General features: G+C 36.9%; 1 protein-coding gene across 6 annotated transcripts in view; it reads right to left on the bottom strand.

Moving 5' to 3' along the window:
* Positions 1–3,663: 3,663 nt before the first annotated feature.
* The window catches only part of LOC148304344 (adenosylhomocysteinase-like 1), a 42,917-nt gene continuing 18,633 nt past the window's right edge, over positions 3,664–27,947 (bottom strand). Inside the window, exons 1-12 of one of the 6 annotated variants that reach the window (XM_088268477.1) lie at positions 25,745–25,888; positions 24,080–24,168; positions 19,416–19,486; positions 16,930–17,129; positions 15,887–16,025; positions 13,556–13,723; positions 11,015–11,147; positions 9,680–9,806; positions 9,430–9,507; positions 8,389–8,568; positions 6,308–6,475; positions 3,664–4,387 (exon numbers count right to left, since the gene is read on the bottom strand). In XM_088268477.1, coding sequence (XP_088124603.1) covers positions 4,229–4,387; positions 6,308–6,475; positions 8,389–8,568; positions 9,430–9,507; positions 9,680–9,806; positions 11,015–11,147; positions 13,556–13,723; positions 15,887–16,025; positions 16,930–17,129; positions 19,416–19,428 — 1,365 coding nt within the window. In that variant the 5' untranslated portion in view covers positions 19,429–19,486; positions 24,080–24,168; positions 25,745–25,888 and the 3' untranslated portion in view covers positions 3,664–4,228. Of the gene's footprint in view, positions 4,388–6,307; positions 6,476–8,388; positions 8,569–9,429; positions 9,508–9,679; positions 9,807–11,014; positions 11,148–13,555; positions 13,724–15,886; positions 16,026–16,929; positions 17,130–19,415; positions 19,660–24,079; positions 24,169–24,701; positions 25,442–25,744; positions 25,889–27,947 lie in introns of those variants that run through there. The other 5 variants (XM_088268472.1, XM_088268475.1, XM_088268473.1 and 2 more) reach the window with 5 other exon arrangements.

Genomic DNA, 27,947 nt, shown 5'->3' with positions numbered 1-27,947 from the left:
GAAACAAGTCGTAAATAAAAATAAAACTCGATAAAGCGGTATATTCAAGTGTTTAATTTTAATAAAATAATCATGTCATTTCACAAAGTGAATGCCGAATCAACAAATAATATAAATCAATACATAATATGGCTCCAGAGTATCTAAAAGAGCTGTGTATTCCAGACTAATTGGTTGATAGACGTCTCACGCTTCGATCGGCTACAACTACCGCTATGGGAAAAGTGATCTAACCAGCGCACTAAATTTCGCGAGCGTGCCTTTTGCTGTTGCGGGATTGATGGCATGGAATGTATGGAATGTCTCTTCCGCCAGTAGTTAGAAACATTGAGATGATATTTATTAAAAAAAAAAACTAAAAAACGATTTTTGTAACTGCCGACAGTAGGTAGAATTCCATTTTAAATTGTTTGGTAATATATCCAAAATTATACAAGGTTATTTATTATTATACAAGGTAATTGGATTGAATTCTACTTTTATTTACATATATATGAGACCTCCATAGTGTAATGGTCAGCACGCTAGCTACCGTACTGGAGGTCCCGGGTTCGATTCCCAGGGGGGGTCAAATAAATAAAAGTGATTTTTTCACTCTAATATTTATTCAATATTACCCTGGACTGGTACCTGAAGCGGAGGGCTGATCACCTTTCCTTCATGCGTTAACGATCAAGATAACAGTGCGTTTAATGATGCAGTGCCCTATGCACCATCGGGGTGCGGATAAGGGTTTGAAATGATGAATGAATGAATATATGATAATGTCTTAATAAGGCGAAACGCGTCACATATTATCATATACATGTAAATAAAAGTAGAATTTAATCCAGTAACCTTGTTTAATATTGGATATATCGCTCACTCCTTTCAAGAACGTCATAAATCAAAAATCGTCAATTTTCAGTTGTGCATGTTTTCGGAATGCCCTGAAAATGTACTATATCCCAGCAAAAGCGGAATATTTTTAACTCAATAATTACCCGCTACAGGGCAGAATGTGCTGTTTTTGCATTTTGAAGAAAAGGTATTGTTTAATTATTTTTTTAAATATACTTAATATTTTTCAAATGGAGAAATACCTTTAGATTTTACTTTAAAAGATCTGTTGCACAGTAAAAAGTTCAATAAGTGGCTTGATATTTATTTTTAATAAATTGTATTATATTTTTAAACTTTAAAAACGTTCTCCTGGAAAATCAAGTTTTTTGATTTATGACGTTCTTGAAAGGAGTGAGCGATATTACATTACCAAGTCAATCAAAATTATATTACCAAGTCAATCGCAGGTAAGCGCCCATTAGGTTGTATTTTACGAAAATGGTGCTACATAAAATATGAAAAATTATTTGCTCATTCGTAGTGCGATTATTTGTAATTAAATAAATAAATAAAAAGGGGATTTTGCTGCTTTAAATCACTTTAAGTGCACTTGACTTTCTCGGAGAGGGACGTCGTCGCGTGGACGAATGTTTAGTTATCTTGGGTTAAATGAGGACTGTATATCGCTCACTCCTTTCAAGAACGTCATAAATCAGAAATCGTAAATTTTCAGTTGTGCATGTTTTCAGAATGCCCAGAAAATGTGCTTTATCCCGGCAAAAGAGGCATATTTTTAACTCAATATTTACCCGCTACGGGGCAGAAAGTGTTGTTTTTGTTTATTGAAGAAAAGGTATAATAATAATAAAACCCTTATCCGCACCCCAATGGTGCATAGGGCACTGCGTCATATAAACGCAGTGTTATATCTTGATCGTTTACACATGAAGGAAAGGTGATCAGCCCTCCGCTTCAGGTACCAGTCCAGGGTAATATTGAATAAATATGACAGTGAAAAAATCACTAATATTTATTTTACCCCCCTTGGGAATCGAACCCGGGACCTCCAGAACGGTAGCCGAGCGTGCTGACCATTACACTACAGAGGCGGACAATGTATTGTTTAATTAATTTTTTAAATCTGCTAAATATTTTTCAAATGGAGAAAAAACCTTCAGGTTTTAACCTAAAAGATCTGTTGCACAGTAAAAAGTTCAATAAGTGGCTTGATATTTATTTTTTAAACATTGTATTATATTTTTAAACTTTAAAAACGTTCTCCTGAAAAATCAAGTTTTTTTATTTATGACGTTCTTGAAAGGAGTGAGCGGTATAACAAAAAATTAACGCAAAACGTTCCCAATTTCAATATATAAGCATAATATTAAAACAGTAGTAAGTTTTCCATGTCATCTACATGTATGTGTATTTGTGTGGGTGGGTCACTGTGTCTGTATGTGTATTTGTGTGTGTGTCTGTGCATATAAGCATGTGACAAGCCGTCATAGTAAATATTTTGAATTTTTAATCAAAAGTGTCTAAATGTTGTAGTAGTTTTGATAACAGCCTAGTTTCAAAAATAAAATAATCTTTAGCTAGTAAAAGCGACTAGAAGTTTCGTAAAATTATCACCCCAAATCAGTATGAGATATTTATCGTCTTTGTAGACTGTGTCCTGTCCGCCTCCGTAGTGTAATGGTCAGCACGCTCGGCTACCGTTCTGGAGGTCCCGGGTTCGATTCCCAAGGGGGGCAAAATAAATATAAGTGATTTTTTCACTGTAATATTTATTCAATATTACCCTGGACTGGTTGGTACCTGAAGCGGAAGGCTGATCGCCTTTCCTTCATGTGTAAACGATCAAGATAACGCTGCGTTTATATGACGCAGTGCCCTATGCACCATTGGGTGCGGATAAGGGTTTTATTATTATATTATTATTGTAGACTGTTGGAGTCAGCTCTCCTCGTCCTCAGGCTGTAGGTCCTTCTGTCACGGACAACGCCACCTAGGCCATGCCTTCAAACCGCGTTATCTTTATGTTGCATCCCTGTTTTACGCTCTTTTAAAATTGGTTATTATGGAATTTGGTAAAAAAATTATTCCGGGTACCCAGTGGTGTTTAGGGCAGTGTTCCACAATTTTTTTCTATTCAAGGTACACCTATCAAATTAAGAAATTTCAGAGGTGCATATTTACCATATATATATATTATATATATATATATATATATTTTTTTTTTTTTTTTTTATTCATTTAATATATTTACATTTTTATTTATAACATAATACATTTGAATCATTTATAATAAAATATTTAAAAAAACCCTTATCCGCACTCCAATGATGCATAGGGCACTGCGTCATATAAACGCAGTGTTATCTTGATCGTTTCCATATGAAGGAAAGGTGATCAGCCCTCCGCTTCAGGTACCAATCCAGGGTAATAATATTGAATAAATATTACAGTGAAAAAATCACTTATATTTATTTTACCCCCCTTGGGAATCGAACCCGGGACCTCCAGAACGGTAGCCGAGCGTGCTGACCATTACACTACGGAGGCAGACGTAATCTTTTTTAATCTTTTTTACATACATAATTTCTGTCTTCATAATTCATAGATTTCAAGATTTTTTTCTTGTGTAAAAAAAACCTATTTCTCAAGGAAAGTAGGACATCAATTATTGTACTCCCGGAAAGGTTTTTTTATTAATATATATATATATATATATATATATATATATATATATATATATATATATATATATATATATATATATATATATTTAAATTTAGTTTGAACAAGCTTTTACGTACTTTCGAATCCAACATAGTCATCTTTGACGGCTAAAGACAATTTTATTAATTAATTCCTTATTTTGATTACAGAAGGCAACTTATGATACCCCTTTCAATACTGAACTTTAAAGTTAACAAAAGGACACTCCGTAATACGTCTGAGTGTATGTCTGAGTCTGTGTGTGTCTGAGTCTGTGTGTGTGTGTGTGTCATATGTCTGCATGAGTGAGTGTCGTGTGTCTGGGTGAGTGAGTGCCATGTGTCTGCGTGAATGAGTGTCGTGTGTCTCTGTGTGTAGGGGAGACAGGCTCTCGCAAACCTAGTATTAGGTGAGTGAGTGTCATGTGTCTGCGTGAATAAGTGTCGTGTGTCTCTGTGAGTGAGTGTTGTGTCTCTACATGAGTGAGTGTCGTGTATCTCTGTGAGTGAGTGTCGTGTATCTCTGTGAGAGAGTGTCGTGTGTCTCCGTGAGTGCGCGTCGTGTGTCTGCGTGAGTGAGTGTCGTGTATCTCTGTGAGTGAGCGTCGTGTGTCTGCGTGAGTGAGTGTCGTGTGTCTGCGTGAGTGAGTGTCGTGTGTCTGCGTGTGAGACGGGCCCTCGCGGGCCTAATACCGGTAGTAGTTGGGCTTGAAGGGCCCCACCTTGTTGAGGCCCAGATACTTGGCCTGTTCGTCGGTCAGCTCGGTTAGATGCGCGTCGAAGGTGGGCAGGTGCAGACTCGCCACGTACTCATCCATCTTCTTGGGCAGGAGGTACACGTCCGCCTTAACAGTAAAACACAAAAACTTTATAATAAACTAAAAATATATTACTGATGTATCCTTACTGACAATATTTTGAGTGTGTTCACAAATCTGGATTTGTCAATATAATATATCGTGGGTATACTGGCAAAAACCGCTAACTCTAAAATTCCTGTTATTTAAAGCTTTTAGCCTGGATAAAATACCCGCTATTAAACATAAAGTTGAATTTACTTGTAAAACCACATATATATGACATTTAGGACCTTAACAAGCTGCTCTCCAGCATTACCATCACACAGTGTGGCGTCCTGTCCAACATCTTGGCCATGCTCCAGCCCAAGAAGACCGAGAAGAAAGCGCAACAATACGGCGGCTCCACTTTCCTGCCTTCAGACTCAGCCGATTGACGACGTTTTTCATTAATATAGTTTTTAAATTTTCTCTCATTATCATTTTCACATCATAATTTATACCTGTATAAGCGCCCTTGAGGTAGTTTTTTACGAAAATGGCGCTTTATAAATCATCCAAGATTATTATTATGATTATTTCAAACTACAGTAGTCTCGGTTATCCAACTTTCGGTTATCCAACCTTCCGAGTTATCCGACCTACCGGGGTCGTGCCCATTTCCTTTACCCGACTGCACTCATTATATTTGCGCTTTTACTTCTGAGGCATCTGAGAGATTTGGCGGCCAGAAAATGACAAACAGCGGGTAAATAAAAGACGATCATAGACATTTTAACTCAAGCTTAAATACAGTTTCGTAGTTCACTGCATTGTATGTGAGTATGTATCTTACTGTAAAACATGTTTAATTACTTTGCCGTAAGTGCATTTTGATGTTTTAGTTTGTTATATTCAGTTATGTTACATGTACATATCGTAGTCATACAGGAGAAAGTGACCAAGTGTATTGTTTTACAGAAACGTGATCATTGACTATTTGATATCTTACTAGCTTAATATTGCCCTGAAAAACATCCCAAAGGATTTTAAACTTGTAAGTATAATATGTTGACTTAGTAAAAATGACTAACTGCATTGATGTTTATTTTGTTGCCAAGCAAAAGTGACTTAAATGGCCCTCCTTAACATTTTACGTTTTGTTAGTTGGTCACTTTCTCCTGTACAACTACGATATTTGAAAAGCTTTCCATGTGCAAATTTAATGTATTTGAATAACACGGAAAATGATAAAACACATTTTCAATGTCGTCTTTATCATTTTCCAAGTTATTCAAATACAGCGAAACCCCTATCTATCGTTTCTCGAATAATCGTTTTCCCGGATGTGTCGTTTATTTCTTCTATCCCGAATTCATTTCATACTAAACTAAACCGCATTGATCGTTTCTCTATCACCATTTACCGCATTTATCGTTCGAATTAAGCTGCATATTTTATACATTTTGTCTGTTTTTTTACATTCTTTTCGATTTTCTTACATTCAATGGCAACGTATGGGATAGAAACTAGAAAGCTTGTGTAACCGATAGCGGGAGAGGTCGATATTGATGAAAAGGAGCCGCTGCCTGTACCTGCATTTCCAGAAGCGTGCACACTCTTTGAAAGAAAACTTTCTACAACGCACATTCAATAACCGATGCTGAAATAAATACTATTTGCAAAGCCGAAAATACACTATTGACTTACGAAAATAAAACAGTTAAAAACAAAAGTATTTTTTAAAATTCCATTCAGGTTTGTATTTTTTTTAAATAAATACATTTGCATCTGAAACATGTATTCTTCTTAGAATTTTAGCCTACGAATGGTTATGCAGATTTAGAGGATGGTATCTTTACTCGGTCGTATCTACTTGCGTATTGACCTCTTAATCCCGTATTCTTTGTTTATTTTAATAGGTCCCTTTAAAAACAATAGATATAGGTTTCACTGTACACACTTCTGCAACAAATAGAGCAGACTGACCTTGTATCTGTTGGCGGGCGCGTTGAAGAGCTCGATGAGCGCCAGCGCCTGCGTGGCGGCCGTGATGGACACCACGAAGGAGGGTAGCGAGGAGCAGGACAGGTTGGCCAGCCGGCCCTCCGCCAGCAGCACGATCCTCTTGCCGCTCTCCCAGATCACGTGGTCCACCTGCGAGCACACGCGACGTCAACCGCGAGCCAACAAAACCTCGAGCCGTGTCTAAAATAGACAAAATCTGGAACACTGCTCAAATTCTAGGAAGTTCTAAATGTATGATCCAGTTTTTCAATCCAAGCATTGTACATTGACATCTGTTGGTGAAACGAAGCATTTTTTTTTATTGAGCAGAAACTCTTACATCGTAGTCCTACAGGAGAAAGTGACCAAGTGCATTTTTTACAAAAATGTGGTCATTGACTATTTGATATCTTACTAGTTTAATATTGCCCTGGAAAAAATCCCAAAGGATTTTAAACTTGGAAGTATAATATATTGACTTGTTAAAAATGACTACCTGCATTGATGTTTATTTTCTTGCCAAGCAAAAGTGACTTAAATGGCCCTCCTGAACATTTTACGTTTTGTTAGTTGGTCACTTTCTCCTGTACGACTACAATATTTGTATGTGAGGTCAAATCACAATTCTACCCATGATTGACAACCAGTCTACTAAAATTCTTGGAACTTCTATATATGTATTATATATTGTTCAAATTTGAAACATAGTGCAACAAATTTGAGACATAATCATTAGAATTTCACTAGAGACATCTTAGAAGCTTTTTATTCTTCTCATAAAAAGCTTATTTCATCTCACCAATAGATGTCTCTAGTCATAGGGGTGAAAGGGACACGAGTGCGACGGCAGGAGAATTGGTTATTTTCACAACAGCCAAAAATAGACACACATATCGCTCACTCCTTTCAACAACGTCATAAATCAAAAATCGTCAATTTTCAGTTGTGCATGTTTTCCGAATGCCCAGAAAATGTACTATATCCCAGCAAAAGCGGCATATTTTTAACTTAATATTTACCCGCTGCAGGGAAGAAAGTGTTGTTTTTGCATTTTGAAGAAAAGGTGTTGTTTAATTATTTTTTTTAAATATACTAAATATTTTTCAAATGGAGAAAAAACATTCAGGTTTTACCTAAAAAGATCTGTTGCACAGTAAAAAGTTCAATAAGTGTCTTGATATTTATTTTTAATACATTTTATAATATCTTTAAACTTTAAAAACGATCTCCTGAAAAATCAAGTTTTTTGATTTATGACGTTGTTGAAAGGAGTGATCGATATAATTAAACAATCTGATTATCGTTCATCTTTCACATTGTGTAATACCACTTTTATATATGTATAATTAACACGTAAAATTTACAGTGTACACACAAAATAAATGAAAAATACTTACTGGTATATGGATAGCCAGCCTCAAGGCAGTCTGGCAGAAAAATGTTCATAGCCAAAATTATCTCAGCCAAAATTTAGAGTAAAATACACTGAACAGTTTTATCATTGATTCGACAGTCATCTTGTGATAATACCTATGCTTTTTTATTATAATTTTACTTGGTAAATATGTACGACTAGGACATTCTCACAAGTTGGAGGCATTCGAAATGTGGCTAAATTGTAGAGTGCTACGCGTTCCATGGACCGATATGGTCAGCAAGCAAATGTGCTCCAAAGAACAAGAGCAGGGAGACAGTTGCTGACTGGTATCAAGGTCCGGGAGGAGTCCTATCTGGGAGGAGTCCTATCTATTTCATAGTTTCGGAATTCTGAATGCACGAAACCCCTGCAAATACTGTGTACTAGCCCTTTGGTTACCAGGACGATGCGGAAGGCGGTGTATCATTAGAGGTGGAGAAGAAGACTAATACGTAAGAAGAGAGGATGTTCACGACCATCAGCAGTGAGGATGAGGAAAGAGGATGGTCACAACCCTCAGGAACGAGAGAGGATGTTCACACCCCTCAGGAACGAGGACAAGGAGAGGGGGAGTCGCAGGAGTACAGGGTTAGAATGGCTGTCTTGCCCAGTGACCGTCCCGTGCCGCCCGGCGGCGGCGTCTCACCTGCGAGCGCACCCTCTCCCAGACCAGGTCGGGCGTGCGCAGGCTGTGCACGTCGATCTCCGTGTTGGAGTGGCCCATGTTGCACACCACGCAGCCGTTCTTCATGCGCTCCATGTGCTCCCGCGTCACCACGCCCTTGTTGCCCGTGGCCGTGATCACCAGGTCCACGTTGCGGATCACCTGAGGAAGAGACACGAAGAATCAAATACCTCTACTTACGCGCATTCGCACTAACATAATATTTTACATACGTTTTTTTTTTTATCCCTAAAATTTCAAACTAATGTTTTAATTATTGAATTGATAACAAGAGAAGACTTGCCATAATGATGGAGACCAAAGTCAAAATAACAAGTGGTCGTAAGCCCCGTAAATGCCCAGGCTTCCATATTCTTCTTCATCTATGTTGAGATGTCACTATAATACTATACATTATCAAATACGCATTTCTTCGACTCTATGAACTGTTCCAGTTAAGCATGCTCTGATGGAGTGCTCTACGCGCCATTGGAGGTCTGCAATACAAACTACTACTACTACCATCACAATGTTTCTCCGCAAGGGTAGGCAGAGGGGATGGAACGCCACACTCTTGTGTCCTGACAAACACTCCTCGCCTCCTTCACATCCATACATCTAGTCATACATGCCCTCCGATTACGCAGACTTCTGACACTGCCAGATTTTAGGTTCTGATTTATCTGAGCGTGCCAAGTCTTTTCGGTCGTCCTCGTTCTGTTTTCCCTCTCACATTCGCCACATATATTTTCTTAGTCATTCTCTCGCTATCCATTCTCTCCACATGTCCATACCACCGTAAAGAACTCTTCCTAATCTTTTTAATTATTCCTCGTTCAGCCGAACATTCCTTTCTTACATCTTCGTTTTTTAATTCTGTCATACAATGATTTTCCACACATTCGTCTGAGGGGGCGCATTTCAACAGCGTTCACTCTGCTTTCAATCCTTCCTTTGCCAGTTCCATGTTTCGCTTAAATACATTATTGTCGGTACCAGCACACCGATACAAACTAGACTCACCTCATTCAGTTTGACGACTCTGCAGCCGTCCATTGAAGCTTGCAAGGCGCAGATGGGGTCAATCTCTGTTACGTAAACCTAGGAAATAAATAAAATATTCATTTTCTTTCTTTTCCATTTAACCAAACGGAGCCTCGGAACATGTTGATAAAAATATTTTTTTTAAATATATCGCTCACTCCTTTTAACAAGGTCATATATCAAAAAACTTGATTTTTCAGGACAGCACATGGTAAAAAGGGGCACTTACAACGCAGCCGAGGGCGCGCAGCGCTTGACAGCAGCCCTTTCCCACCTCACCGTAGCCGCAGACCACCGCTTGCTTCCCGCCAAACATCAGGTCTGTGCTCCTTTTCAGCGCATCGATTATGCTCTCCCTTAAAAAATAAAATTCATTAACTTTCCCCTTACGGTTCGCTTCCACAGTGTAATCGTCAGCATGCTCGGCTACCGCATTGAAGATCCCGTGTTCGATTCCCAGGGAAGGGTCAAATAAATATAAGTGATTTTTTCACTCTAATATTTATTCATTATTTATTGTCCGCCTCCGTAGTGTAATGGTCAGCACGCTCGGCTACCGTTCTGGAGGTCCCGGGTTCGATTCCCAAGGGGGGTAAAATAAATATTAGCGATTTTTTCACTGTAATATTTATTTAATATTACCATGGACTGGTACCTGAAGCGGAGGGCTGATCACCTTTCCTTCATGTGTAAAACGATCATGATAACACTGCGTTTAAAAGACGCAGTGTCCTATGCACCATTGGGGTGCGGATAAGGGTTTTAATTTATAATAAATTATTTTTTGACATCTCATCAACAATGAAGAAGAATATAAAAGTCTAGGCATTTACGGGGCTGACGACCGTCGTAAATGCCTGGACTTACATATTCTTCTTCATCTTTGATGAGATGTCAAAAAATAATATGAAAATAACTCCTGTAATTGGAGATAATTCAGATTTTGTGAACAAGTATTTGGACACACTCAAAATGTTATATTACTCTCACGTAATACATGATTATACTACGGAGGAATACAAAAATTGTGAGCCCGTATCTATTATATTTTTAACTGATATTCTCATTTTAAAAGTTGAGTTGTAGTAAATAAATATCCCGTCCGCCTCCATAGTGTATTGGTCAGCACGCTCGGCTACCATTCTGGAGGTCCCCGGTTCGATCCCCAGGGGGGACGAAAATAAATATCAGGGATTTTACACTGTAATATTTATTTAATATCACCCTGGACTGGTTCCTGAAGCGCAAGAGTGATCACCTTGCCTTCATGTACGTAATGATCAAGATAACACTGCGTCAATTCGATGCAGTGCCCTATGCACCATTGGGTGCGGATAAGGGTTATAAGTGAGTAAGTAAAATACATATCACCAGGAGGGGAAGGTTAGGGGTCTAAAAAATAATATAAAAAATAAAAAATTAATAAAAAAATAAATAAAAAATAAAAAATTATCTAGTACGTTGTAAGTATTTTTTTTGAGAAATATGAAGAAAAAATTATGATTTTTTACCTACATTTTGAATAACAACCCTAAAATCAAATAAACAAGTTAAAAAATCTCACCTGCACGAGTAAAGATTGTCAAATTTTGTTTTGGTGACGGAGTCATTCACGTTCATGGCGGGCACGCAAAGCTTCCCAGCCTTGCTGAGCTGGTAGAGCCTATGCACTCCCGTCACACTCTCTTCCACGATACCTGGAACAATCAATCATCCCTGTTACGAGCGCCCAAATCTTTGTACATACCGCTCACTTCTTTCAACAACGTCATAAATCGAAAATGGTCAATTTTCAGTTGTGCATGTTTTCGGAATGCCTAGAAAATGTACTATATCCCAGCAAAAGAGGCATATTTTTAACTTAATATTTACCCGCTACAGGGCAGAAAGTGTTGTTTTTGCATTTTGAAGAAAAGGTATTGTTTAATTATTTTTTTAAATATACTAAATATTTTTCAAATGGATAAAAAACCTTCAGGTTTTACCTAAAAGATCTGTTGCACAGTAAAAAGTTCAATAAGTGGCTTGATATTTATTTTTAAAACATTGTTTTATATTTTTAAACTTTAAAAACGTTCTCCTGAAAAATATATTTTTTTTAATTATGATGTTCTTGAAAGGAGTGAGCGATATATAAAAAATATTCTTCTAAGAGGGATTAGCCTCCTGCGATGTCGATTCCCAGCTGTCGATCCATCTCTTTGGCGGTCTGCCTTGGGGTTGGCCGTGCGATGTGGGAGAGTCTGGATGGTTCCATACCATTGTCTCCTTGGTTGCCTTCCCCACCTAACGACATATTCGATCTTGCATATTTCCCTGATCCTGGCGTTTCTTATTCCATCTCGAAGACTCTAGCCTGATATGCTTCATAGAGTCTTCATTTCTGACACTCTAGGCGCGTTTTTTGTGCCAACGGTGTCCGCTCTGCTCATCGCTCTAAGTTGTGATGAAGCAAGTAACTTAGGGATAGAAAAATTACAGATTTTATCTTTTTGTGGTGAATGCCCCGTGCGTTTACGAACATACAAAGTGACGTCACCAAGTCTTTCTAAACCAAAGCAAAGCAGAGTACTTTCTCCGTTCCGTCACCGATGCCGCAGTGTGCCTGTCAATACGTACTACCTTTGCGTCTCGTGTTTTGTAACATTTTTATCAATATAGTTTTTTTGTTGTCCGCCTCCGTGGTGTAATGGTCGGCGTGTTTAGCTACCGCCTTGGTGGTCCCAGGTTCGATTCCCAGGGGGGGTGAAAATAAATATTAGTGATTTATAATAATAATAAAAATAAAACCCTTATCCGCATCCCAATGGTGCATAGGGCACTGCGTCACATAAACGCAGTGTTATCTTGATCGTTAACCCATGAAGGAAAGGTGATCAGCCCTCCGCTTCAGGTACCAGTCCAGGGTAATATTGAATAAATATTACAGTGAAAAAATCAGTCATATTTCTTTTTACCCCCCCTGGGAATCGAACCCGGGTCCTCCAGAACGGTAGCCGAGCGTGATGACCATTACACTACGGAGGCGAACAAACAGTGTTAAATCACTGTAATAAATATTACAGTGATTTAACACTGTAATATTTATTTAATATTACCCCGGACTGGTACCTGGAGCGCAAGAGTGATCGCCTTGCCTTCATGTAAATAATGATCGAGATAACACTGCGTCAATTTGACGCAGTGCCCTATGCACCATTAGGTGCGGATAAGGGTTATAAGTAAGTTTTTTTTGTAAATATCAGTGTAGAGTAGAAGCATCTGTAAATTTTGAGTCAACTTGTAATCAAAAATGTTTTGTGCTAAAATAAACGCGGATTCCCGAGTAAGATGAGCATTTATTATTTTCACGATTTCATATAGTAATCATTTGCAGCCTCCGAGGAGATAGGACCGCGTGGGCCCGTGATCGAGTACCAATCGGCCTTAGTAAGCGACCACGCTGGTAACCCCGACGCTTCCACAACGGGCTAACCACGCTTCCACATTCTTAACCGGATCCACGCGGCTCGCATAACCGTATGTGTTTTCAGAAAACATTCCCTGTACGCGGCTGACATAACCGTTTGCGTTTTTACTTTACTCCAAGTTTCGAACCTCAGTTCAACTTGGAGGGATTTTTTCATGGTGTGGAACTTTGGATAAAATAATACGTCAATCCTTGGCCTTATGACATCTGTTGAAATATCTGACTTATAATTTGTAACATCACAAGGATAAATAAAAGAACAGATCCCTCATTTTTCTTGCAGTCGGTAATTAGTCCGCGCCATAATCATACCCTATATCTGTCTCACTCTCGACGCTACGCATCGCCAGTGGGTAAGAGTGACACACGATGCGTGCTTTGATTTATTTATGTTACGATCTTATTTGTTTATATTACCATATATTTCAAGAATAATGTGACACAAGTGTATTATAGAGTACCAAAAAGGCACAATGAATCCCATTGAACGTTTTTGCTTAGGAAAATAAATCGTTTCTTAACTAAATACATGATAAAAGTAATCATTTGAAAAACGGCAAAATACTGCTGCGCACGGGCGTCTCTCAGGAACAAAGTGAACGCGGTTAAAAGGTTAATCCAATCAGCAGGACTGACCTTTTATGGCTTTAAAGGCAGCCGGATGCTTCTTAAGCATGAGGTGTGTGGCGTCTCCTCCGTCGTCCAGGATCATGTTGGGCTGCCAACCCTCGGCTGCTATGCAGCGGTCTATGCACCACCAGAAGTCTTCTTCCGTCTCGCCTCTCCACGCGAATACGCTGTAACCTGGATCGGAAATACAGTGGGTGTAAATATCTAGCAAATCTAATGGAGAAGTCAGAAGGGATGTACGGATGAGATGGGTATGATTGGGAAGATTAAGGGTCTTTTAAGATGGTTTGGCCATGTGGAGAGAATGGTTCCTCTCTTCTTTATCCATGTTCGCTCCCTAGGTGAAGTATATGGTCAACACGAGACGTCTCCAAGTCACTCTGTCACGCGCCATCTCCTTGGCTTCCTCCCAGGTCAGTCCGGCATCTCAAAGCGCCGCTGAGTATAGTCGGTGAATGGTATTTATAGAAAAAACAGATTCAGATTTTACCTAAAAAGATCTGTTTGCACAGTAAAAAGTTCAACAAGTGGCTTGATATTTGTTTTGAAAACATTTTTTTATATTTTTAAACTTTTAAAATGATCTCCTGAAAAATCTAGTTTTTTGATATATGACGTTGTTGAAAGAAGTGAGCGATATGTATTCTCTGCAGAAGGGAAAACCCACATTGAAAAATACGGTCAAAACATGACCTCAATGCGGTAAAAAGTTATTAATAAGAGATTCCAGATATGTGAGGACAATTTGCACGCATTGTTGAACACACTAAACATCAAATAATATTATAATTACAGGATGTGGCATGTATGATGCAACGTATAGGGTAACGAATCATGGCTACCTGTAGAAATCTCACTGAACTTGATTGGTTGACTGGAATTTGATTACGGAGAGATTTCAGATAAGGATAATCTGTATTTAACACATTGTTGTCGGGCGGTTCTTTCATCAACCCAGACCCTAATTGGTATACTTATTAGGGTCGTATACTAATCACAAGTAACCGCAAACCCTTTATCCATCTGTACAATGTTTGCAGGCGTCTCTCGCGCTCTACCTAAAGTCAGCAAATAGAACGCTCGCAAGCGTCTCCCGCTCTCTACCAACAGTATGGAAAAGGACCCTAATTATACTCTGGCAGTCTGCCGCCCGACCCTCAGTATACTAACCACAAGTAGCCGCAACACCCGATTCCCATCTGTACAATGTTTGCAGGCGTCTCTCGCGCTCTACCTAAAGTAAGCAAATAGAACGCTGACAAGCGTCTCCCGCTCTCTACCAAAAGTATGGAAAAGGACCCTAATTATACTCTAGCAATCTGCCGCCCGACCCTCAGTATACTAATCACAAGTAACCGCCACACCCAATTCCCATCTGTACAATGTTTGCAGGCGTCTCTCGCGCTCTACCTAAAGTAAGCAAATTGAACGCTCGCAAGCGTCTCCCTCTCTCTACCAACAGTATGGAAAAGAAGCTTTTGATTGTCTCCCGCAAATAAAGAGTTATGCGTTAGTGAAAACCTGGGTGTAATATCATAAATAAATAAATGGCATCAATAGTAAGGTAGAGGAAAGGCAATTGAGATGGTATGGGCACATAGGACGCAGTGAACCTGAACATATTGTAAACCGGGCGATCGCCATGGATCTTCCTCGAAAGACATCTAGAGGAAGACCAAATAATTCATGGATGCTGCAGAAAGGTAACATGATACGAAGGCATGGCCTAGGTGACGTATATGATAGCAGGACCTACAACTTAAATATGAAGAAAGTATAATTCCCTTTTTTTTCTAGGTGTAGGCCTTGTGGTCCTGTTTTTAAGAGGGATTAGCCTCCTGCGATGTCCATTCCCGGCCGTCGATCCAATTCTTTGGTGGTCAATGCAACGTGGGGGAGTCTGGATGGTTTTATTCTCCACATATGCACATACCATTGTCTTCGTCATTTATTGTAACTGCAGACAGTTGGTAGAATTCAATAATGAATAGTTGGGTAATATATCCAAAATTAAACAAGGTTTATTTGGTTGAATTCTACTTTTATTTATATATATTTTAATACGTGAGGCGTTTCGTCTTCTTTGGACATTATCAAACCCCATCAGTGTTTGATAATGTCCTAAGAAGACGAAACACGTCACGTATTAACAGATACATAAATAAATGTAGAATTCAACCAAATAAACCTTGTTTAATTTTGGATATATTACCCAACAAGTCTCCATCATTGCCTTTCCCACCAAACGACATCTTCGATCTCGCATATTTCCTTTATCCAAGCGTATAATTCCCTAATAAATTAAAATTAAAATAAGAAAATAAATGCAGTGCGTACCTGCTTCAGCTAACGCGGCCGCAACTTCGTTCTGCGTGGAGTATATATTGCAAGCGGCCCAGCGTACTTGGGCCCCCAGAGCCACCAGCGTCTCAATCAAGACGGCTGTCTGCGCATTGATGTGTGTGCATCCCACTATCTGCAAATATCCAAACAATGCATTCAATTCAATTCAATTCAATTCAATTCAATTTATTCAATAAAAAAATTATATATACATAACAAACAATATTCAAGGCGTATATATTAAAAGTAAAAGTAAGCAAGAAGACTTAAAGGTGTAGAAGAATCCCGCTTCGGAAAACTCCTTCGGACACATGGAACAGATCAATATCCAATGTGATACTGTTCAACATAGCGGTAGCTCTTCCTACAGGCATAACCATCGGCAGGTTGGTCCTGTGTATAGGAATGGGAAACAATCTATGCCGACGCTGTCTTAGGTAACTAATTCTTAGTACAAGGTATTGTGCAGTTATGAAACGTAGACGGGATTAAAAAAGATGTACTCTAAAGGCAGTCGAAATGCGATCTCTCAGTCGAATGTGTGGCAAAACGATGTTTGATAGATGTTCGAATGATGAAATAAGGAAAGAATGCAAGGCTGAGATAAGTGATATCGATAAATTTAAGAAAGGTGTGTTGAGATGGTTTGGACATGTGGAACGTATGAGTGAGGAAAGAACGGTTAAACAAATTTATGAGGCGAATGTAGTTGGAAAAAGACGCAGAAGAAGACCGAGGAAAACCTGGCGCAATCAGGTATGTCAAACGCTTGTAAGCGGCCGGGTCAGGAGTCGTAATAATCGTCGGGTATGTATGAGGAGATGCATGAATGTAGAAGAGGCGAAGAATGTTTGCAAAGACAGTGGTGTGGCGTTCGATTCTCTCTGCCTACCCCTGCGGCTAAGCGGCGTGACGGTTAGTTAGTTAGTTAGTTAGACATTACACAACCCTGTTTAACACCCTTAGAGATGGCAAATCTAGATGAGAATGGAACACATCACACACCATACACAGATATCCCGATGCTTGCACTATACCTTGGCGTTCTTGAGCGGCTTGTCCTCCCCAGCCCTGGTCCTGAGGGCCACTATGCCGGGCATCTCCTGCTCGGCGATCTCTATCTCCCGCCTGCCGAAGGCGTTCTGCGCTATGTTCCTCACGCAGAAGTCGGAGAAGCCCTTGGACGACTTCTGCTGCTTCTCCCGCGGCGGCACCTCGTCCTCCGAGGAGCTGGACCCTGCGGAGATCAAGAGGAATGATAGATGCATTGCTGGCTGGCGATTGGGTGATCGAAACACTTGAAATATGGGAGATTTATACATGTACAGGTGACCGTCATTTTGCGTCGTTACATACATCTACATTAACACAGTTAAATACAATTTACGAGAATCTAGTAACAGGTGAAAAAAATAATCTAGGAACTCGATGGGAAAAAGAATCTAGAAACACGATTGGAAAAAGAATCTAGAAACACGTCAATTTATGATTTAGAAACACGATCGGAAAAATAATCTAGAAACACGTCAAAAAAGAATCTAGAACACGTCAAAAGGTAATCTAGAAACTTGATCGGAAAAAGAATATAGAAACACGTCAAAAAAAGAATCTAGAAACACAACCGAAAAATTAATTTAGAAACACGATCGGAAAAAGAATCTAGAAATAAGATTGGAAAAAGAGTCTAGAAATACCTACGTTAAAAAATGACCTAGAAACACGATCGGAAAAACAATCTAGAAACATGATCGACAAAGGAATCTAGTAACACAATCGGAAAAAAGAATCTAGAAACACGATAAAAAATAAAAGAATCTATAAATACGACTGAAAAATGAATCTAGAAACACGATAAAAAAATCTAGATATACGATCGGAAAATATATCTAAAAATACGATCGAAAAAAGGTATGTATTATATGGCATCTAGAAAGATGATCGAAAAAGGGTAGTTTAAGACATGATCAAAAAGAAATAAAATTAGAAAAAACAGTAGGCGAAAAATATGACCTCAAAGAGCTACTAAAGTACATTTTTTTTTCAAATATAAATTTTTATTTATTAATAATTTTGAAAAGACACATGCATTATCAATATTTTATTCATATCGTGTAATATTACGTGAAAGAATTCAAATACACAAGAATAATTCGAAGCTGCATGAACTACATACAATTGAAGGGGAAAAACATGAAACCGCACATAATATAACGTACATCTTCTGCCGCAATCCGGTTCGAACCAATCGAACCGAGCATTCACACGAGACGCCGTCTCTGTCCCGCGCCGCTAGCGGCCGCCCCGTGCGTGCGAGCGAGACGGGGCACGAGCGCCCGTGACCCACTTAACGAGTACCATACTGAGAGAACACATCTCAATCTCCCGGTGCCTGCATTGTTTAAGGAGTCGTCGTAACGTATGTTTTGAATTAGTGGCACAGTGGTATATTACGCTTGATCGTGAGTTCAGTTCCACAGATGAATCTTAAAAGGGAATGCAATTAGAAAACCAAGTATTTCAAGGTTGTAAACCTGGAATGCCCAGATTTACATTTTCTGTCATATATAAAAATAACAGAAGTTAAAGTGATCACTTAAACCAGCCTATGACAGGTCTAACTAACTAACCATCACGCCACTTCCCCGCAGGGGTAGGCAGAGAGAATGGAACGCCACACCACTCTGTCTTTGCAAACATTCTTCGCCTCTTCCACATTCATGCGTCCCCTCATACATAGCCGTCGATTATTCCGACTCCTGCCCTGATCACGCCCAAGTATTTTATAAACCTGATCGTGCCTTTTTTTCTCGGTCGTCCTCTGCTTCTTTTCCCACTAACATTCGCCTCATAAATTTGTTTTACCGTTCTTTCCTCAATCATTCGTTCTACATGTCCAAACCATCTCAACACACCTTTCTTAATTTTATCGATAATGCTTATCTCAGCTTTGCATTCCTTCCTTATATCACCATTCGAACATCTACCATACATCGCTCACTCCATTCAACAACGTCGAATATCAAAAATCGTCAATTTTCAGTTGTGCGTGTTTTCGGAATGCCCAGAAAATGTACTATATCCCAGCAAAAGCGGCATTTTTCAAACTAAATATTTACCCGCTACAGGGCAGAAAGTGTTGTTTTTGCATTTTGAAGAAAATGTATTGTTCAATTATTTTTTTTAAATATACTAAATATTTTTCAAATGGATAAAAAAAACATTCAGGTTTTACCTAAAAAGATCTGTTGCACAGTAAAAAGTTCAATAAGTGGCTTGACATTTATTTTTAATACATTGTAGGTACTATATTTTAAAACTTTGAAAACGATCTCCTGAAAAATCAAGTTTTTTGATATATGTATGACGTTGTTGAAAGGAGTGAGCGATATCAAATATTTTTTCTCTTAATTTAATAGAATATTGATTTTTCTTAATTTAACAAGGGGCTCGCGCGAGCCCCTCCGAGCCCCCTGCAGCCCACCGCTGGGTACAGCATTAGAAAATAAACATTAAAATTACTTACATCTGTGCGACATGTCCTTTGATGGTAGGATGCAATCGTGGTCTTAGAATGAAGGACACTGTAGGTATAGTCTGTGTTTATTTTTATTTTTTTTAATTTATTTTATTCGGGATTTTTACAGCCAAAACAATATATTATACAACATTTTTCAATGTATGTCATAAAAAAACACTTTTGTCATATAATACTAATAAATTACATAGATTTTATCATGAACTGGCATTAACTTAATTAATTTTTAATACTATAGAAAAAAATATTTATTGTGTTGACAGCTGTTTCGCCTAAGGGCTAACCTCGAAACAGCAATATATATATATATATATATATATATATATATATATATATATATATATATATATATATATATATATATATATATATATATATATATATATATATATATATATATATATATATATATATATATATATATAAATGTATATAATTTTGAAAAGAAAAGAGTTATTTAAAGGTAAGGAGTTTAAAAAAACATGTAATAATATTTTTTCTGTATATTATACATTTTAAAAAAGAAAAAATATCCAATACGCATTTTTTTAATAAATCGGTGATGAACAGACATGTGACCTCTCCGGCGGAATGAATTCTGCGTTTGCTCATATCCTCTTAAACTAAGAGCGCGGTAGCTAAGTCAGCCGAGACTCTATGGTAGCTCAAAGTAAACACTGATAAAAAAAAACAACTAAGCCGACATTTTGTTTACATTGTTGTTCCTACGCACTTGATTTATGCACTCTCAAACCTCAGAGTAACATTCTAGAAATAGAGTAAAGCCATCACCGGAAAATACCTGCGAACGCGTTACAATACGATAATTCCTATGCGTGCGTTATCAAGTGTTTTTATACGTAACGTATATGCCTGTCGTATTTCAATTTTGTTACTACATTATCACGTTCGTTTGGTTCGTTCTCATCTACTTTGGCTATATTCTCATGTAATTTAGTCATATTCAAACCTACTTTAGTTATGTTCTCATCTACTTTGGCTATATTTTCATCTAATTTAGTCATATTCAAACCTACTTTAGTTATGTTCTCATGTTTGGCTATATTCTCAACTTATTTAGTCATATTCAAACCAACTTTAGTTATGTTCTCATGTACTTTGGCTACATTCTCATCTAATTTAGTTATATTCAAACCTAATTTAGTTATGTTCTCATGTACTTTGGCTATATTCTCATCTAATTTAGTCATATTCAGACTTACCTTAGTTATGTTCTCATGTACTTTGGCTATATTCTCATCTAATTTAGTCATATTCAAACCTACTTTAGTTATGTTCTCATGTTTGGCTATATTCTCAACTTATTTAGTCATATTCAAACCTACTTTAGTTATGTTCTCATGTTTGGCTATATTCTCAACTTATTTAGTCATATTCAAACCTACTTTAGTTATGTTCTCACGTACTTTGGCTATATTCTCATCTAATTTAGTCATATTCAAACCTACTTTAGTTATGTTCTCATCTACTTTGGCTATATTCTCATCTAATTTAGTCATATTCAAACCTACTTTAGTTATGTTCTCATGTTTGGCTATATTCTCATCTAATTTAGTCATATTCAAACCTATTTTAGTTATATTCTCATCTACTTTGGCTATATTCTCATCTAATTTAGTTGTATTCAATCCTAATTTAGTTATGTTCTCATCTACTTTGGGTATATTCGCATCTAATTTAGTCATTTTCAAACCTACTTTAGTTATATTCTCATCTACTTTGGCTATATTCTCATCTAATTTAGTCATATTCAAACCTACTTTAGTTATGTTCTCATGTTTGGCTATATTCTCAACTTATTTAGTCATATTCAAACCTATTTTAGTTATAATCTCATCTACTTTGGCTATATTCTCATCTAATTTACTCATATTCAAACCTACTTTAATTATGTTCTCATGTACTTTGGCTATATTCTCATCTAATTTAGTCATATTCAAACCTACTTTAGTTATGTTCTCATCTACTTTGGCTATATTCTCATCTAATTTAGTCATATTCAAACCTACTTTTGTTATGTTCTCATTTTTGGCTATATTCTCAACTTATTTAGTCATATTCAAACCTACTTTAGTTATATTCTCATCGACTTTGGCTATATTATCATCTCTTTGGGCCCTATTCACTATTTATTATCCACTATTTGCCTGTGGTCACATTTATTTTGGTAACTCATATTCTATTCATATCTACTTCAGCTATATATATTCTAATTTTCCAAATTTCACTCTTATTTTGGTTATATTCTTTTTTTATGCTATATTCTCATCTATTTGGCTTTATCAACAACAATTTTGCTTATATTCACACGCACTTTAGCAATGTTCTCATATTCTTTGGTTATATTCCCTTCGACTATATCTACAACTAGTTTGCCTATATTCATATCTACTTTGGTTATTTTCTCAACTACTTTGGCTTTATTCACAACTAGTTTGGCTACATTCTTATCCACTTTGGCTATATTCTCATCGACTTTGGCTACATCTTCATCTACTTTGGCTGCATACTCATCTACTTTGGCTACATTCTCATCTATTTTAGCTACATTCTGATCTACTTTAGCTACATTCTCATCCTTTTTGGCTACATTCACATCTACTTTGGCTACATTCTCGTCTTCTTTGTCTACATTCTCATATACTTTGGCTACATTCTCATCTACTTTGGCTACAAACTTATTTTACAAATAGAAAAATACTATTTATTAGCACATATTATTACACGACACATCCCATACGCTGGACAAATATCAAACCAATTAATGTGAGTGTACGAAACTGTCACATGATCAGTATTTAAGTACCTACATATTACATATTAATATATGACACTAATAAAAATGGACTATACTTTATTGGACAGTGCACGGAACTATGTACATATAGAAACAAGCCCGGCTTAACCCATAAAACTGTTTATGGGTGGATACTATCAGGAAATAAAATAACACAATGAATCAAAGCTATTAATTTCATTAATATTTTTTTACCCGGACACGCGTTACTGTGGCTCAGTCTGGTTAAATAAATAAAATAGAAAGCACACATTTCTAAAATGCTTGCGAGGCAATGACAATATTGAACATCTACGAGACACAATGCAGTGGAAAACATTGTGAAATGATCATGAAAAGTGACAACGGTTGTCAAGAAGCACGCTGCCCGCCATGGGAAATGTTTAGTATGGCGGGCGTCGCTGTTACGTTCAACAGATGGCGCTGCCATAGCGGCAAAAACAAAAACAAAAATAACAACAACAAAAAGGTTTTCCAAAAATATATATTTTTCACCTTGTATTTTCAATTGCATTGTTGTTCCATAGATTTTCAATATTTTCATTGCTTCACAAGCGTTTGCTTTCTTTTTTATTTCTTTTCTATTTGATCGAACTGAGTCTGAATACATTTGGTAAAAAATAATCCATTCGAACCCTTATCAGCACCCCAACCTATGATGCAGTGCATAGGGCACTGCATCATATAAACGCAGTGTTATCTTGATCGTTAACGCGCGAAGGAAAGGTGACCAGCCCTCCGCTTCAGGTACCAGTCCAGGATAATATTGAATAAATATTAAAGTGAAAAAATTACTATATATTTGACCCCCCGTGGAAATTGAACCCGGGACCTCCAGTACGGCAACCGAGCGTGATGGTCAAAAAAGCTAGGTGCAACTAACAGTAAGTTACGTTAAAATCTTTTTTTTTGACAGCAAAAAACCCGCTTTATTGGCAGTCCAGTGATTTCAATTTCAAACTGGATACTCCATTCTTAATTAATGTTTTACTTATATGAACCAATTTAGAAAATTGTTCTTGAATCACTAGAACTTCACTAGAGACATCTATTGGTGAGATGTAAAGAAGCTTTTTACTAAGCAGAAACTCTTATATTAGTATGTGAGGTCCGAATCCTGGATTATAATCACACACATGAGAAACGCCAGAAAATAACATTTTCATTTTTATTATTAAGCTTATAATTTGACCAGATAATTTATTTACAACATTTTGAGTGCGTAAATTATAAGCTTAATAATAAAAATGAAAATGGTATTTTCTGGCGTTTCTCATGTGTGTGATTATAATCCAGGATTCGGACCTCACATACTAATATAAGAGTTTCTGCTTAGTAAAAAGCTTCTTTGCATCTCACCAATGTTTTACTTAGTAAATACCAAAATGGATAGATTTTACCACAAAGTGACTGCCGAATTAATTAATCGATACTCTATATTGACGAAATTTTCCGAATTGGATCACATACAACCTTCGATCAGGTGTAAAAACTCAACCGATAGTTCCTGGATTGATTTACACTGCAAAAAAAAAACTAAAAAGCAACGCGTGTCATTGTCGAGGACAAATAAAGTGTGTAGAAAAAAATGAACGCCACAGTTTGTAACTTAATTTTTTTTAATAATTTATATTTGAAGCACTGAAGAATTTTATGATTAAAATTTAACTTTGTTTTAAAATCACTATAAATATTTTATTATAACTTAATTATCCCCCTCCGTAGTGTAATGGTCAGCACGCTCGGATACCGTTCTGGAGGTCTCGGGTTCGATTCCCAGGGGGGTTTAATAAATATAAGTGATTTTTTCAATATAATATTTATTCAATATTACACTGGACTGGTACCTGAAGTGGAGGGCTGATCACCTTTCCTTCATGTGTTAACGATCGAGATAACACTGCGTTTATATGATGCAGTGCCCTATGCACTATTGGGGTGCTGATAAGGGTTCGAATGGATTATTTTTTACCAGATGTACTCAGACTCAGTTCGGTCAAATAGAAAAGAAATAAAAAAGAAAGCAATCGCTTGTGAAGCAATGAAAATATTGAAAATCTATGGAACAATGCAATTGAAAATACAAGGTGAAAAATATATATTTTTGGAAAACCTTTTTGTTGTTGTTTTTTTGGTTTTGGTTTTTCCGCTATGGCAGCGCCATCTGTTGAACGTAACGTGCGACGCCCGCCATACTAAACATTTGTCCTAAACATGTGTAATCGATCGTGATAACACTGCGTTTATATGAAGCAGTGCCCTATGCACCATTGGGGTGCGGTAAGGGGTTTATTATTATTATTATAATTGTTCCCAATGCTTAAATCATGGTGTTATTTCACAAAGTTAATGCCAATTTATTAAATAATTAAATTTAAAAAAAAAACACTAAAAAAACAAAAATTTTATGTATTTTTATGTATTATTTATATACGAGGGGGCGAAACAACTGTCACTTGTAATGGGTAGCACTTTAGACACTCCAAAAAGACAATGGACGAACAACGAAAACTTGTACACACGTCACAGGTAACGTGCAATTACCGCGGCGATCTCGAGGCCTATCAGATGGTGTGTTTGTCAACAGTAGACGCGGATCGTTTGCGAACGACGACGACCCGTTCGGCTGTACCGTTCGAGTAACCGGATCCCGATGATCCGTTCAGCTATACCGGCCGAGCGATCGGATCTTAGAGACCTTTCCCCACCGCCTGATTCTAGATTGTTATAAGAACTGGGCTAAATGATAGTTTTAGGCAAAATACAAATAGTTTTAACAAATAGAGTCGACAATAATTTAGCAATGTTACCAATATTAAAATAAGTCCATTGCTTCTGTGACGTCATTCATTGCCAACTTACGAAAACAACGTATTTACGAAGGCGAATTTACCAAAAGAAAATGATGAATGAAAATATTGATTATATCGGCGGTTATAGACACAAAACGAGTCTAATACAATCCTTTATAGGTTGAGTATGTTAAATTAGATATCCCTCCCGTCTGATTCATTGATCCGGTCTTCTAGACCGGATCCACTGATGCGGTTCTTATGAACTATCGGATCTTAATGACACTTCGTACAACATAAATAATAATAAACAAACAAAGAACGATTACGGACGGAAAATGAACGATAATAGGCGGACAACGAATGATAACGGAAGGATAACGAATGACAATAGACGGGCAACGGAAGACAACTGACGGACAGCGAATAACAATAGACGGATAACGAATGATAACCGGCAGACAGCGAATAACAAATGACGTGCAACGAAAGAAAATTGAAGGACAGCAAATGACAATTAACGGGCAACGAATAACAACAGACGGATAATGAATGATAACGGACAGACAGCGAATATCAAATGGCGGGCAATGAATGACAACAGACGGATAACGAATGATAACGGACAGACGGCGAATAACAATAAACGGGCAATGAAAGACAATTGACGGATAACAAAGGGCAATATCAATTATCGCTATGATCACATCTGATTGTATATCTGTTTTTTGTCACTATGATTTGTACAATATATGTACTGCACAACGTCAATACGACTAGCCGGTTACATGGTCGCGTAATTTTAGACGGACTGAGGCGAGATGAAACGACTTGGTATAGGTGAGTGTGTGCGTATGTGCGTATGTGTATTACACACATTGCGCAAGCGACGAGCGAATATCAAACTATACATAGTTTTAGCATGGAAAGCGTTCGCAGGTGGGGACTATTTTTTTACACGATCAAAGGCTTGTTCATTCACCCTATTTTAGTGTGGGTCCCAACGGCTCTGTATGGGTGAATTCATGACAAGAAGTAATACATATTTAAAGCCTAAACTATTGTTTTTGATACCTCAACATAGATGAAGAACGGTATGGAAGTCTTGGCATTTACAGGGCTCACGACCGTCATTGAAAAAACGAAGTTTTTTTTTTTTTAAATTACAAAATAAATATTTAAAAAAAACTAACTAACTAACAATCACGCCGCTTCCCCGCAGGGGTAGGCAGAGAGAGTAGAGCGCCACACCACTCTGTCCTTGCAAACATTCTTCGCCTCTTCCACGTTCATGCATCTCCTCATACATACCCGCCGCTTGTTACGACTCCTAACCTGACCACTTTCAAGTATTTGGCATACCTGATCGTGCCATGTTTTTCTCGGTCTTCCTCTGCTTCTTTTCCGAATAACATTCGCCTCATAGATTTGTTTTACCGTTCTTTCGTCACTCATTCATTCCACATGTCCAAACCATCTCAACACACCTTTCTTAATTTTATCGATAGTGCTTATCTCAGCTTTGCATTCCTTCCTTATTTCACTAATCGCACATCTATCATACATTTAAATAATACAAAATAGTTGATAAATATACAATACATTTCAAATATAACGTTTCTACCTCTCTAATAAAGTAGATAATAGTGTTTAGAGAGGGAGTTCGTTTTACAATTTTTTTTTTTTAACAAAATAAATTAAAAATTAAAATGAAATCTTTGGTATGGAGTCAAGATAGGGGTGAGATTTATATGTTTTTTTATTTTAGTTTTAAATAGGCCGATATAAGTGACGGCGGACCTTACACACAAATGAAAGAGTCTCCGCTTAATAAAAGAATTCCTCATACCGCCATAGATGTCTCTAGTGAACTCGCGCAGATGTGTTGCGAGTTTGATCAGTATATCAAGAAATTTGTCAACCGTTGGCAGAATCGGTGAATGTTACACGTTCTTTGACTGATAAACACTTTGAGAAGCACTGAAACACCCGAGAAATTAATATCTCGGCAACTACACGCACACAGACACACTTGCACTGGTTGCACATAAAAAAATAAATAAAACACAAGCACTCGTGACGTTTTACTAAACACCAGCGTTTGCACGTAGAAAAACTATTAAAATAAACAATTAAACACTGCTAGCTTACATCAGGTGTAAATTTATATGTATATATATGTATATATATATATATATATATATATATATATATATATATATATATATATATATATATACATATATATATATATATATAAACATATATATATACATATATATATATATATATATATATATATATATATATATATATATATATATATATATATATATATATATATATATATATATATATATATATATATACGTGGTAATATTTTTCTTTATAAATTGGGTGTAAATAATATGTAAAGTGGGCGTTTAATAATAAAATAAACAATGTGTTGCTTTGTAATTAAAGAAACGACAATAAAAGTTTATTCTTAATTAATCTTTATAATAATTTTTATATCTATCTATCTATCTATCTGATTCTGACAGTTAATAATATTATCGGAAGTCTTTTGTTTTATTCTGAGCGACGCATGCGACATCTGGTGGTATTTTATGTAGGTACTATTTGTAAGTAGGTACTTAATAAAATGTATAGGTAGATACCTAGTTATTTTATTACATATATATATATATATATATATATATATATATATATATATATATATATATATATATATATATATATACATATATATATATATATATATATATATATATATATATATATATATACACATATATACACCACCCAATGGGGCATAGGGCACTGCATCATATAAACGCAGTGTTATCTTGATCACGACCACATGAAGGAAAGGCGATCAGCCCTCCGCTTCAGGTACCAGTCCAGGGT

Source organism: Brachycentrus maculatus, unplaced genomic scaffold (genome assembly GCF_059751285.1).
Source record: "Brachycentrus maculatus isolate JH-2025_06_01 unplaced genomic scaffold, ASM5975128v1 h1tg000324l, whole genome shotgun sequence".
Taxonomy (NCBI): Eukaryota; Metazoa; Arthropoda; class Insecta; order Trichoptera; family Brachycentridae; genus Brachycentrus; species Brachycentrus maculatus.
This window is presented reverse-complemented; position numbering and strand designations above follow the sequence as displayed.